The sequence below is a fragment of the Pithys albifrons genome, chromosome Z, assembly GCF_047495875.1.
Source record: "Pithys albifrons albifrons isolate INPA30051 chromosome Z, PitAlb_v1, whole genome shotgun sequence".
Taxonomy (NCBI): domain Eukaryota; kingdom Metazoa; phylum Chordata; class Aves; order Passeriformes; family Thamnophilidae; genus Pithys; species Pithys albifrons.
The window spans coordinates 71,703,592-71,718,093 of NC_092497.1; the positions used below are offsets into that span (position 1 = coordinate 71,703,592).

Here is a 14,502-nt window from a genome sequence, read left to right on the forward strand (position 1 = left end):
AACACATATTAGGTTACACATTGTAACAGTGACTGTGCATATGTAGTGCTAATACAGTCACTGAGCAGAGAACTATCTAAAAATACTGTTAATAAGCCTTCTTTTAGAATGCAAATACCGCCATTAAGTACAACAGGGCAACACTTAAGATCAATGTGGATCTTAAAATATCACACACTATCTATTCAAGTTTCTTAAGACAACAAAATTGGCAATAAAATAATAACTATGCCTTGTTAGTAAAAATAGCTCATTTTCCAAATGCAGTTCTCTGCAAATGTAGAAAAACTGTCTTGTATGTGCCATAAGCTATTTATCAAAAATTGAACTATCAGTGAAACAGATGCCATTACACAATAGTCCTGTGCCACCCACATTCTGTTCTCCTAGTTGCCAAACAGAACTGTTTTGAGGTATTTACTGAATGGTCACATTCAAGCATTTCTACAATAATCTTCATGCTACATTAAAGAAAGTACTTAACAGCTGAAGTGTAGTTTCACATGATGTTTTACTGCAATATAATATATTCAACATATCTTCACCAGTAGAGATTATGAAGAAAAGACTAAAACTTTAGCAGAATGTCACTTTGTACATCAGCTTTTTCCATTTTCCTCTTCCTGTCTATTATACTCAATTTCAGGCTTCTGTTTTTAAACATCTTCATTTAGCTGAGGAAGATGTCAAATTAATATAATAATTTCCACCTCAGTCGTAAAATATCTGTTCTTTGCAGGATAGCTACATAAAATCTAAAAATCATGCCACAGAATAAGTTAGGCTGGAAGAGATTTCTGGAGCTACCCGGCCATGGGATGGCACTACCTACTGTAGGACCCACTCAGGACAACTCACAGGGCTCAGTGTCACTTGTCAGGGACTCATCTTGATCTGCATATGCCATATGCCATCCTACATTGTAGAACTTAAAAACCATCTGGTTTTTATTTTCATTTATCCTCCTTTTTTGCATCGTTTTCACAGTGATCTCTGAAGTTTTTTAGTATGAGACTGCGATCAGGCTTCCTTGATGGTTACATGGGCCTATTCACACTTCAACACTTCCATGTTTTTATCCACCACTCAAACAGGACCTTGCCAATTCACCCTATGAACTCTAAATGCAAAAAGCTTGCAGTCTATTTTCATTGGTGTCACAAAATTGTACCAAAAATTCAAGGTACCAGATTTTCTCAACCTGGACCCTTTAATAATACAGACTGTATTTATTTGAAAGCTTGTGAAAGAAAATAGTGATCACAATGACATTCATATAGAATATTCTGTCTGTGTTCACAGTTGTACAAGTAATCAACACATTAAAGAAAATACGATCAAAAAACTAGTTACGTTCAAATAGTCACACTTTTCTTGTGCAAAAAAACATGCTTTAATTCTTAAAAATGGGAAAAGAAATCTAAAAAGCTTCTGTAGGGATACATATGCATTCTAGCAACCTGATGAATACATCTAAGTAAAAAAATCATTTCAAATCTATGACCTTTTCTCATGAGAAATACTGTCCTTCTTGAAAATGCAAAACTTTCTTCAAGACAAATGATAACAGAAGTACTCAACATAAAAACACATTTTAGTACTCAAGAGGTTTTTCATCTGATCAGATTTTTACTCTTTGATACTTGTTTGCTAATAAGCCACCTAACCCTTCAACTATCCAGCTTTATGATGCCTTATTTAGACTTCTCAAATTTCTTGAGCTGCTTTCAGATTACAACAGTCTTAAAGATAAATACAACCCACAAGTTTTTTTAGCAGAACACTTGCCAATTTGGCAGCAGCAGAATCAACAACAGATAGGAGGAGGGAGTGTTGGCTAGAGGAAAGAATTTCTATACACTCCTGAAATAAAATTATTCCAAGACACACTAACCCACCCTTTCCAGAGAGCTGCCTATCAATTCTCTGCCCTAATGGGGGGAAAGAGAGTGAAAAACCTTCCATCAAAAAACACTGAGACTCCAAGTTCAGTGTTCAGTATCCTAACTGGATTATATACAATTTTCTTTTGCATTGACAAAGCACACTTTTGATGACTTGGAGCAATCTAAGCTAACAGCTAACACTGTAGAATCGAAGTATCCTTTGCCACTACTATTCAATATTATCACTTCTGTGATACTTATAATCCTCAATGTTTAGGAAATAAACACCCATTCTGTTGTACTAGGCACCAGACCTCAGACTATAAAAACATTTTATCCTTTGCTTTAAACAGTAACTTTTAAGATAAATATCCTAGGCAACTCTATCGGGCTTAGGACTACATAAAACTATATAATAGTTTTTCTTCCTTGTGTGTTTCTTTCTTTTGGTTTTGTTTGTTTGTTTTTAATTTAAAAGAAAGAAAAACAATTGTATAATAATAATAAATAAATGAACACAGAACTTCAGAGGGATTCTTTCCAAACAACATAATCTGTAACATCCTTGCTATGACAAAATCAGTTCATTCATCTTGCTAAATGCTGTTTTATTGAAGAACAAAATAATTCATAATGACTTATAATTTCAAAGTGTCAGTGGAATATTCAAAAATATGTCTTTACAGCATGGATCGTAGAGATAAAAATGGCCAGACACTTTCAGAAGCTGTTTTGCCCAGGAAGCAGAAAATATGTATTAGTTAATTGCAACAAAAACTAGAGCATCTTTCATCTCCTTTTACCCCTCAATGAATTATGAAATACATTATTTTAGCACTTTAATTAACTTTAAGTTAATTCAGGAAAAATATTTCAATGAAACATACAATGCAAAACTTGTGTTTTTAGAAAAAGTAGCCAGTCTTCTGATTTTTTTCATCCTTATTTGAAATTGTGTCCCTATAGTATGAAAAAAATCTAATTAGTTAAAATACAAAACAATACATGAGCAGTCCTAAAGGTATTTTTTAAACATCAAGTGCATCCATAGTATTTTAAATATAAGTAATGCTCAAAATGGCTTGCAAATGATTTATTCTTCTGTTCAGTTCACAGTAATTGAGTTCTTACTCTGGTATGTAGCTACCCTATCTCACCCCATAGCCTGGACAACACAAGGCAGTTGCTTTTCATACTGATAATTGTTTAAGACCAGTTATAGATTTATGTTTTCTGTCCAGTTTACAGACAAATGAAAGTGCATTAAATGGTTGCTTCATATACCATAGTCTGTTTATCATTACATAAATTTAGCACAAACTTTCAAAGTACTTATAATGCACCATGAAATCTTAAATTATTTATAAAACAACTAACATAGTTAAAGAGCCCTTTGCTAATTAGGGCTCTTTGTTGGCGCTGACCTTTCTTTTAATTTACTTATAAAATCCCAATTATGCATTTTGAGAAAGACGAAGGTGAGCTAATTTTGGAAAAAGAACAGAACAAAAAGGCAAAAATAATGTTATAAGTAGGTGTACAGCTGTTAAGCCTGGTAAGAAAACAAAAGAAATAAATGAGAATTTTTGGATTTTAATTTTGGTGGACTTGTTCTGTGGCTTGCCCTAAAACTAAATGCACCTGCCATAACTGCTAAAATACCCATCTCTCTCTTCAAAGTTAGTCATATAGGCTTATGTGAGTCACAAAAAGGTAGCCTCTCTATAGTTATATGTGGTCTGTCTGTCTCCTCCTGCTCATATGCCTATGCATTTATATCAGTGGATTGTGTCTATTCCAAACCCTTCCTGCCAGACTGTTAAACAAAAGAAACGAAACAGTGAACAGCTAGCTCTCTGATACTTTGAATAATTACTGCGTAATAACCTTATGTGATGAATAACCCCAATATCACATAAAAACAGGGAGTTCAATTTCAGAATTAAGTATCCAATTAAAATACTGCTACATATATAAGCATTTATGGGTTCAGCTTCTTAGGTCCCCTAAATATCGCCTTCTTTAAGAAGAGAGCTGTTGAAGATTGAAGACCCACTGAGCCCTCCGTGCATAAATTTCATTCTCTACTTGAGGACAAAAATGAGTCTGCATAGTTGCAAATACCGTAAATGGGAAACCATCCTCCTTAAACAGAGAATCTATGAATTTTGTCACTGTGGTCAGTTTTTTTCAGATATTTTTTCATGTAATTGCCACTAATTACAACAGGAAGATATTATTGTATTATTAGCATCAGTAGATGAAAAACATTTATAAAAATACCTTTGTATACTGTTCTAAGTAATTTGCCCTTTTTTGAGGAATAAAGTGAATTAAAAGCCTTTAAAAAGTCAAATTTTATCACAAGATCCTCCTCAGATACTGTTACCACTTAATCCTAAAGCTTAGGGTAGCTATATTTCAGATCTCATAAATATGCCAAAATGCTGAGTAAAGGTTTATGTCTTTTTGCAGGTATTTTTTTTCTTTCTTTCTTTCTGTGTGATCAGAATCATTCTGGAGCTAAAAGCTATTGATTCACTAGAAGGCTATCCTTGCTTTTTATTTTCTATCCTATTGGTTTTGATTAAACTAAAAGACATTTGAGCAAGACATGGAAGTTTTTTTATATTGCTTACAGTACTATATTAGGATCCTTACAATACAGAAGGGCTCAGCACTTACAAGGACATTATTACATATAATTCAATAAAAAATTGACCAACCTTTCCTTCAGCATCTGCCGTTACCTTCTCAACCTTGTTCCTGTTTAAAAATTTCTTCACCCACTCTTCTACTTGAACATTGAACTTCATGAAAGTCACATAGAAAAAATATGCTGTCAGGAGTGTTACGCTTTCCCACCACATTATCAAGTTATCCAGAAAAAAGATGATTAGCAAGACCAAGTCAATGATGTAAAAGGACATATCTCGAAAGAGTGGCCACCAAGTAAGGTTCAAGATCTCCTTAGAAAATAAAGCACACATTCCAATAACAAACAGAATATTGAATACGGCAGATCCCACTATTGTACCAATGCCGACATTGCTGTGGGATATAAACACTCCTATTAAGGAAGTGAAGAGTTCTGGGGCTGACCCACCAGCAGCCATGAAGGTTGCCCCTGCCACATCATCAGAAATGGCCAGTTTTTCAGTGATGACAGTCAAGGAAGGAACAAAGAACTCATCACAGACTATGGCTAAGGCTATAAACATGTAAATCATTCCAATTATATGGAGGATCACTGCTCCCTGTCTTCTCTCTTCAAGAGAGAAAAGGTCCGTGGGGTACTCTCCCTTTGCATGATCATCTGTTTCATTGTCATGCCCAGCTTCATATTTCATAGAAGCATGTGGGTCTGGAGTGCCATTTTCATTCTGTTCTGTGAAATCCAACAGAGTTCTTTGTTGCCCACGCACCAGCTTTTGGCTATCCAGGCTGCTGATCAGTGCCATGCTATGTGGTTCCATCTTGAAAAAGGCACTCATTGAAAGTGAGAAAGTACTAATGGCAACTACACTGACAAGAAGCCCTACAATTCGTATCAGTCTCAGTTTTTTCCGAACATTCTGGTGCCACCTGCAACCGAACACCGGTTCCTCAAAACACCGCTCCTCCAAGACACCAGCAACAGTTTTCTGAAGAGCCATTTTGTCTTCTGTGTGAGGTGCTAAGGGACTCAGATGGGCTGTTCCTTCATACTTTTTTCCAGCTTTGAAGTTAGAAGTGCTTTTAGTCTTCTCACAATCAAGTACTTTTACTCTTCACAGGATGTATTTTCTTCATTCATCTTAAAAGGACATAGATAATATTAGTGAAACATCATGTGATTAGAAGTTTCTAAAAGCATTTTACAGACTGAGTAAAATTTAAAGTTTAAAGCAGAATATTACTAATTGTAACAGAGAGCCCTGTCTCATCCCACAAGACGCAGCAATGTGTTTGTTTAAGCACTAATCCTGTGGATAACAGTCTATGAATACTCTGATCATTGTATGCCTCTAATATGCCTATGAGCCACTGCCCTCCTCAGTTACTGACAAAAAATAAAAATCCTAGTAGAAACCAGAAACTGTCCACAGATGTTGCATGACAATGAAGAAACTACTATTTTAACGGATACCTTCTGTAATTACTTTCTACTATGATCTTGTAATGTCCAAATCCCACATGCAGGGGCAATAACGTCTGAAATAAACAATCAAAAGTGCTAACAAGCATCTCATTAGATCTTTAGGCAGCTGAGGCACCATTAATTGAAATGTTACGCATGTAGAGAGCAACAACCATTGACATGTAGGTAGAACACCTATGCTATTGGAACAGGATAGAAATGGAGTTTCTTTAGCTCCTCTGAAAAATTGACTCAGGTTTACAGAGAGAACTCAACTTGCTTCTGATCAGACCTTGGACATTAGCATGGATGAGCCAAGGCAAAATTTTCAGTCACCCCTGGTTTTGATTTGGTTTATGTCCAACATTCAGCTATAAATATAGGACGTTACTAAGAATACCTTTGTGGTACCTTTTAAAAGTTGTCCTCTTACAGATCCTTAATAAAATAGTTTAAATTTACAAAAGAGTTGACCCTGCAACAAATGAAATGGTGATAAATTATGCAAGAATGACTGTTCACGTATGCCAGAGATAAGCATATTGGACCAAAAGCACTTCTAAAACAGAAAAAACCCTCTAAACAATAACAGGTGCTTTGATTACAGAATTTGAAGAATATTTGTAATGTAGAAATTAGTTACATATGCATCAAGAACAGGAGGTTGATTTTTAAATGAGTCAAAATATAATATATTCTCTAAAGCAGACTGTTTACTAGTCTTTATTAGTAGTACCAAAAAATACTTTGTTACGTCTCTTATTCAAGTCTTTTGTAGCAACAGTTGAATACTGAACAATCTATTAATCAGTAGAATATTGATTTTGTATTCTCAAACGTAGGATTACAGCTATTACATGCAGCTATTTCCATAAAAGTTAAGTAACTTGCAGTTTCTACTCATTTTTTCAGACAGTTTCCATCCTAAGATGTCATGAGATATACTCCATGCGCAAGATACATCACCACAGCGAAGATATTTTATTTTCCACCTCAAAGTTACTACTGAATAGAGTGCCACAAAAACATTAAGCAGGAAAGGTACGAGAACGGCACCACCGCTGCCGTGCGCAGTCGGCGGCGACGGGCCGATGATCGCTCTCCCCTGACCATCAGCCGATCGGGGTACGGGAAGAGCGCTTGGGCTGCCTCCTGCCCCGGAACCTGCACGGTGGAGCCCATACAGACCACTCCCGAGACCGAGGACCCGAGCTCTCCGTGGAGTGCCGCGCAGTCCCCCGCCGCCCCGCCTCCTCCCCCGTCCCCCCGCGGAGATGCCGCAGAGCCTCGCCTAACTCAGCGCAACTTCGCGCCGCTCTGCGCCGCGCCGCACAAACTTTTCCCCCCTCCAAAAGGGTAGCGAGTCCAGCCCCAAACACGGAGAGCCCGGGAGGCACCGACCGGGCGGCTCGGGGTACGAGTCACCCCTCGGCAGCCGGTACCGCCCATGGAGGCGGGAATTTGCGGCTGGGAGTCCGCGGCACCGCCGCAGTCCAACCCCCGCCCGCACACCGGCAGCGCTCACCTGGAGCTGCGCTGCGCTGCGCGCCGGCCCCGAGCGATGGGCAGGGGCGCAGGAACAAGCCGGGATGGCACAGGGACAGGCGATCCCTCCACGGCCCCTCGCGACACCGACTGCGGCGGCCAGTGTCAGCGGATCCGCCCCGCGCAGGCGGGGCAGGCGGGGCCCCGCCCCTGCCCGCCGCGCTCCCACGGGAGTTTGGTCAGTGGCCAAGCGAAGGTGGCAAGGAATTTATTTTTTCTTCCTTTTCCCCTTCGTCTTGGGTTAGCAGGTACCTGCTTAGCTAACCTAAAATTTAGCGCTTCTAGCAAAGGTAATAAACCTCTAGGAGTGGGGCAATTTTAAAAAGATGAGGCTTTCTGATAAAAATACCCTTTGTGCCAAAATGTTTTCTGAAGGGCAAATAGGAAATGAAAGAAAAACACATTCAGTTTTTGTTTGATTTTAAGGAAGATGACATGCTCACAATAAAGTTATTAATCATGATTAATTTATTTCTGAACAGAGATTTCTTCAACTGCAATTCAGAGTTGGCACAGAGAACAATAAAGATGCACTGACCACGCAAGAAAACAAGGTAAGTTTGTAGCCAGAACTGCCCCCTCTATTTTGGTCATCATCTTTCAACGTAAGTATTGCTCCAATAAGCTGTGCTTCACTAGTAATTGCTTAAAAATTGCCATGAATTGAAACTGTTACAATGTAGCTCTATCATAGCTAATTCCCAGCGACAATGCTATGGATCAGTTAGAGCACAGGAGTGATGCTCTTTTGAAATACCTCTTGCACTCCTCCTCTATGCCATTGCTAGAAAACCCCACAAGGTAATCTGTGGATAAACCAAAGTAATCCAGTGTAGGCGGGCCAACACCCCAGGAAGACCCTCTTTGGTTCAGGGCAGTCAGGAAAGACCTTCATGTGGAAATCTTTGAAAAATAGCCCAGATAAGAGCAGAGAAATTCAGGTGGATTGAGTGGGAAAGCATTTGAGATCTCAGAAGAGGTTGTTAAACAGCTCACAAACACTGCTCTGCTTTCAGAAACATCCTTTTCACATTCTGAAAAATCCTGCTGTTAGAGATGAACTCTCAATCTCTTTAAGGTAAAGAATAACTTTATTTTTACAACTTCTACCTTCTTCATTTTGAACTCTGACTTCCCCCCTTGGCAAAAAGAAGATAACTGTTAATTGGTGTTTCATGAAGAATACAAAAATGTAATAATTTTTACTGTGATAAATCACAGATATTATTAATCATTAAGATATCAAATGAAAAATAAGGCTTGTCAGGGTAGATCTGGGGTGCATAGTCTTTTTGTATTTTCATGCTGGCAGTTTGTAGCACCAGGGCTATTTGCATTGCCCTTGGCATTGATTAGAAACTCGTAAGGTCCTCAAAAGCCTTACGAGATGGCAAAACTGGATACACCAAAGTACAGCACACACCTTAGAGACTGTGTGGCCATAAGAGAGGTGTAAAAGATTAAGAAGCTGTTTCCAAAATATCCATAATTTCCAATGAGAGCCATGGCTGATTCACATACATGAGGTGACCTTCAAGGCCAGAGTTTGCACAGGTGGTGTACATCTATTTTGCATTACATATTGCGAAGTTCTCATTAGTGGCTGGTAGCTCATAGAGGGAGCCTGTTGATTATCAAGGCTTGCATTGTTCAGGCTCAGGATGACACAATGACACATGTGGAGATTGCTTTTAACCATACTTCTAGAGTTCCTTCATAGATAAGAATTAGTTAAAATGCAGAAACACTGTCTGTATCCACATATGCAAGACCCAAAGGAAGTAGCTACATCTCAAACATTCAGACTGTGCCTGCTATACAGCAGTGACAGGGTTTAAGGATAGGTATGCTTATTCAGTTTCTTGTGACTGCTGAATTGTTGGCTTGTAGTGTATGGGAAGTGGCCACTTGAAAAAGATACCAAAAATGGTCCCACATCTTCACAAATGGCCCAGAGGTAGGCTGGGATATGTGTGTAATACCTCAATTTCTATCAATTTCTGAATTAAAAGTGGAAGCAGGTGAGTTTTAAAAATGGCCACATAGAGAATATGTAGAAAATATCCCATAATTATGCTATTTTATGCTGTATAATTACATTATCTACTAACCAAAAGGCCATGTATATGAATTCTAATAGCCATCTGCTTCTCTGTACTTGCAATGATTTTTCTCCCAACAATAAATACGTGTTACAAGCCAAGGACAACACTACCTGTAACAAGAATTATGTAGCTCACAGATGGGTATTTCTACCAATAATTTAAGTGTTTTGAATCAGCTGACCCATTCTCATTTAAATGCTCCATAATTATCAGGCCAGAAACAAAAAAAAAAGTTGAAGTAGTACAAGAAGGTTAACTAAAAATAGAAAAAATCTCTTTTTTTTTTTTTTTCCCACAAAATTAAACAGCAGAGTATATCCTGGTTAAATACAAAATAATTACATTCTTTAAATGAAACAATGTTTGGCTTACAGTTAGTTCAATGTTTCTTCTCTTAAGAGAGGACAGAAGACACATTGCCCTAAGTACTTGGATTCTGCACCTACACATTTTTATTTATGTCTAGGCTTTTATTTGTATTTATTTACATTTATTTTTATGCTGAATATGTAGTTTTAATACCTTATCGATAGTTTACTGCATCATCTGTGGGGAGCCATCTGAAATCATAAGCCATTATTATTCACCATTTCCTATTTCCAGGAAGCTCCATGAAATAGAAGTCTTTTTTTTTTTTTTTGGTTTGGTTTGGTTTGGTTTGGTTTTTGGTTTTTTTGATACTATCTTCATCTTGGCTCTTTTCTTGCGTTTTAAAGCTTTGACTTGGTGAAACAAACACAGAGGTGGCTTTTTTGCTGAAGAGGGAAGGAGAAGGTAGTCAAATGACAAATCCTAAATAACAACATCTCTCAGTACCACAGCAGTACCTTCTAAAGCTGGAAGATAAAGCTGATGAAGAGGTTACCATGACTACAGAGGCGGCATATTTGAATGAAAATGGGTGTTAAGCTTTTAAATGCTAATTGTGGTTGGGAACAGGTGACATTTGAAATATCAAAGTTATTTCACACTTTACAATGTGTAACAAGTGAAATAGTATGAAGAAGATGACAATATGGAGTTAAATTAAAACACTGGTGCTTGTTTTGGCTTAAATAGAGTTAATTTTCTTCATAGTAGCCAATATGGGGTTATATTTTGGATTTGTGCTGAAAGCAGTGTCTATAACTCTGGGATGTTTTTATTATTTCTGAACTTACACAGACAGGGTCAATGCCTTTTCTGGCATTGGTCACAGCACCCCACCAACCAGTGGCCTGGGGTTGCTCAAGGGATTTGGATGGGACAGAGCCAGGACAGCTGGTCTCAACTGACGCAAGGGATATCCCAGACTATATGGCATCATGCATAACATATGGAGCTGGGGAGAGAAGAAGGAAGGGGTAATATTCTTAGTGACTGTGTTTGTCTTCTCAAGTCACCATCACACATGATAGAGCTCTGCTTTCCTGGGAATGGCTGAGATCTTGTCTACCCAGGGGAAGTGACTGAATTGCTTCTTTTGCTTTGCTTATGTGTGTGGCTTTTGCTTTGCTTTGCTTTGCTTTTGCTTTGCTTTATGGGTTTTACTGCAAACCCATAAGCTTTCTCACTTTTATAATTCCAATTCTCTCCCCCATCCTGTTGTGGGGATAGTGAACAAGTAATTGTGTTGGGTATGGTTGATGACTGGGGTTAAACAACAACAGTCCTTTTTTTTCACTCCATGTAGGTATCAAAGCACTCAAGATAATGTTTGATTGGGATGCCCTAGATGGAATTTATAGCAGTTATGCTGTTTAACTATTAATCAACAGGCTCCTGTGCTTGCCATGGGGCTCACTTGCCTGGCTGTGTTATTACAGTCTAGTGCTTGTTAGTGACTGCTTTTCTCTTTTGCTGCTTGCTCTGGTGTTGTGCTGCTGATCATCTTATTCTGCTGGGCCTGGGAAGATTCTGGTAGCACCTATGGTGACGTGCCTCGGCTGGCAGCTGGCGAGGGCATCACTGCCCATTCTGCTCTGCTGTACTGGGCAGGTTGGAACTTCAGCGTGAAATTGATTGAAAGGGACTGTGACCTGTGAAGTACACACAGGAAGGTGCAGGACACCCCAGAGTCTCTGTGGCCATGGATATGCCCATCACAGTGTGTGTACATCTCAAAGCAGCTGTGGCCATGGTTTTCCCTGTGCCACTGCATGTACACCTCTGAAAGGCTTGTGTCCCAGGGATAAGCCCGTGCTGCTGCAGGTATACCTTGAAGCATCAGTGGCTGTACATGAGATCATGGTGGAGCACCTCAATATGTGAGGCCATGGATAAGATCACTACAGAGCAGGTATGCCCCTGGAGAGACTACAGTCATGGGTAAGTCCAGGTTTGCTCCTGAAGGCATTGTAACTGTGGATAAGAAACCATTCTACCTTCTGCACCCAGTTCTACATGCTGAGCATGACACCACACGGTCTGGGATATCCCTTGGGTCAGTTGGAATCAGCTGTCCTGGCTGTGTCCCCTCCCAGCTTCTTGTGCTCTTCCAGCCCACTCACTGATGGGGTGGGGTGAGGAGCAGAAAGACCCTGACACTGTGCAAGCACAGCTCAACAATAATGAAAGAGTTCCCTTGTCATTAACACCGTTTCCAGCACAAATTCAAAAGATAGCCCAAACTAGCTACTGTGAAGAAGTTAACTCTATCCAAGACAAAACCAGCACAACACTGATACTGTCTTTCTAATTACATTGTATTGAAAAATTTAATTGTTTGTATTAATAAGCAAACAGATTGCATATAAACCATAGTGTTTGAGAAGCAGAAACTATTTATATTACCTGAGTAATCCATTGTTGAGGAATGTATTCAACAAAATAAAAGAGACTTCTTTAAATTAACGACCGTAACAAGTTTCCAGCACCCTAAATTAAAGAGGATATTTAAACTTAATATTCAGAAACTAGTTTAGATTCTCAGTAATGAGTAATCCCTTCAAGTGCCTGAAGTTAGCAATGTTACTTATCTGCACTCCATATATTGGGAAATAAACATGAACATATACACAACAGTATAGAGTGTTCACTAGAGTCAAAACTGTAAGCTAAAATATCATTTAGAGCAGTACCACTATGTAACTACTATAATTTTTTATCACATCATCAACTACCCAGACTTAGGTCTTTAGCTGTAAAAGATGCAAACTATGTGCTTTACCTTTAAGTATTGGCTTACAGTTAAGCATCAGAGATCATTTGATATTTCTGTTTCACTCTCAGTGGGTTAAATTCTACTTCCTAACATATGCCTTTTGGAACAGCCTCAGTACAATTATTATATATCATAATCACCTGTAATAAAAATTTGCATTTCATAACAATTGGTTTGAAAAGCTTTGAGAGTTTTTGAGAGGATTTTATTTTGTTTGCTTTGTTTTGTTTGTTTGTTTTTAGAAATCAACAAGATGAGAATCTGGGGGCTGTACCTGTGTTCTGCATAGTTACAATGAGCACTGTTAGCACCTTTACTAGGCAGGCTAAAGCTAACTGCTTTTTTGATTCCAGTTTCTGCTAGTGAATAGAGTGATAGGAAAATATAGGCTGAATATACCTTTAAAAGACAACAGCTTTTTTGGCCATGTTTACAGAACACTAAATAGTGTGTTTGTCTAATGTAATGTTTACAGGACTAATGAGACATATGGCAATTGTAAATGTTGTCATTATAACATGCCAGTCTCTTTAAAGGACAGTCTGCTTTGATGAAAGTACAAGTCTCCCTTCTCTTTAGCTAGGCTTGAGAGATCCATATTCAAGTAGAGCCACTGTTGGAGGAGACTTAGTGAACGAGGATTTCATCAAGTGGCAGAAATACTATAAACAGTGGGTGGATGAAGATGCGGAAGTGCAAGAACCGGGGAGACCTTGGAAAAAGCCCGACAATGATCACGAAAGCTTTAGGAGTTATTTAGACATTTCTCCTGTTTAATTGTTATCTACCTCAAAATGGCTACCCTTGTCTTTTTCCCTTAGTCATCCCTATCCAGGTTTCTTCTCCCCACAAACCCCCTAGGGCATTTTCCCGCCAACCCTTCCCTGATTGGTCCCCGGTTGGTGCAGTGCACCACTTTCCACATATATGGTTACGTTCAATCCCAGTTCTCTGATTGGTTCTTCCCTCGTTCCTCCCCTTCATTTGCATACCCACCAATCCGATGCTTTACTCCTCCCCATCTCTGCCCCTAACTCCGCCCTAGTTCTAGAAGGTCCCATGCTACCCTATATAAGTCCGAGCATCCCAATAAACCTTGCTTCTCCACGTTGACTCCTGACTCGTGTAGACTTCTTCCTTCGGGATCGTCGCCGGGTTGGGAGCGGGAGGAGCTGTCCCTCAAACTTCTAAGGAGCTGGTCCCTCGTGAACACGTGCTGTTGCTCTCTGAGCCCTTCTCCTAGGAGCGTCACCTCAATCTCCCGTATCGGTGGTCTCAGTCATCCACCGAGAAGCCACCACAGCCTAATGTTTAGTGCTATGACAGAAGAAAATACTCTATTGGATATCATTACTGAAATTCTCCTAAAAATCTGAGTATATTATAAACAAAGGATTATTTTACTGACAGGGATGATTTCACTTTTCACAAAAAACAGCAGGACGGAGCAACATGTCTTTTACATTACTTTCTCCTTCGGATGTGATAACTTGTTCCTCTGAAGCTCCTTGCATCTAATGGAACCCCAATGAGCTGTCCTGAAGAGTCAACAAGAATGTTGATTTCACTAAAATCTGTGTCATACAAGCCTCATTTATAGGAACACCTGCAAGCTGACAACAAATCAGCACCTTCAGGAACAGTTGTTGGTTTGGTGGATGAGCTCCAGCATCCTTGCCAATTGCCCGGGAGTTTCACACATCA

At 39.1% G+C, this 14,502-nt stretch overlaps 1 protein-coding gene and 1 long non-coding RNA gene across 3 annotated transcripts in view; one reads left to right on the plus strand and one right to left on the minus strand.

The window, feature by feature from the left end:
• SLC24A2 (solute carrier family 24 member 2) overlaps nt 1–7,627 on the minus strand; it is a 109,759-nt gene extending 102,132 nt beyond the window's left edge. For both annotated transcript variants that reach the window (XM_071580444.1, XM_071580443.1), the window contains exons 1-2: nt 7,532–7,627; nt 4,613–5,682 (exon numbers count right to left, since the gene is read on the minus strand). In XM_071580444.1, coding sequence (XP_071436545.1) covers nt 4,613–5,542 — 930 coding nt within the window. In that variant the 5' untranslated portion in view covers nt 5,543–5,682; nt 7,532–7,627. The remainder of the gene's footprint in view (nt 1–4,612; nt 5,683–7,531) is intronic.
• Nucleotides 7,628–7,723: 96 nt separating this feature from the next.
• On the plus strand, nt 7,724–13,874 carry LOC139684942 (uncharacterized). The gene is made up of 3 exons (XR_011700001.1): nt 7,724–7,841; nt 8,034–8,105; nt 13,378–13,874. It is a non-coding gene; the product is annotated as an uncharacterized lncRNA (long non-coding RNA).
• The last annotated feature ends 628 nt before the right edge of the window (nt 13,875–14,502 follow it).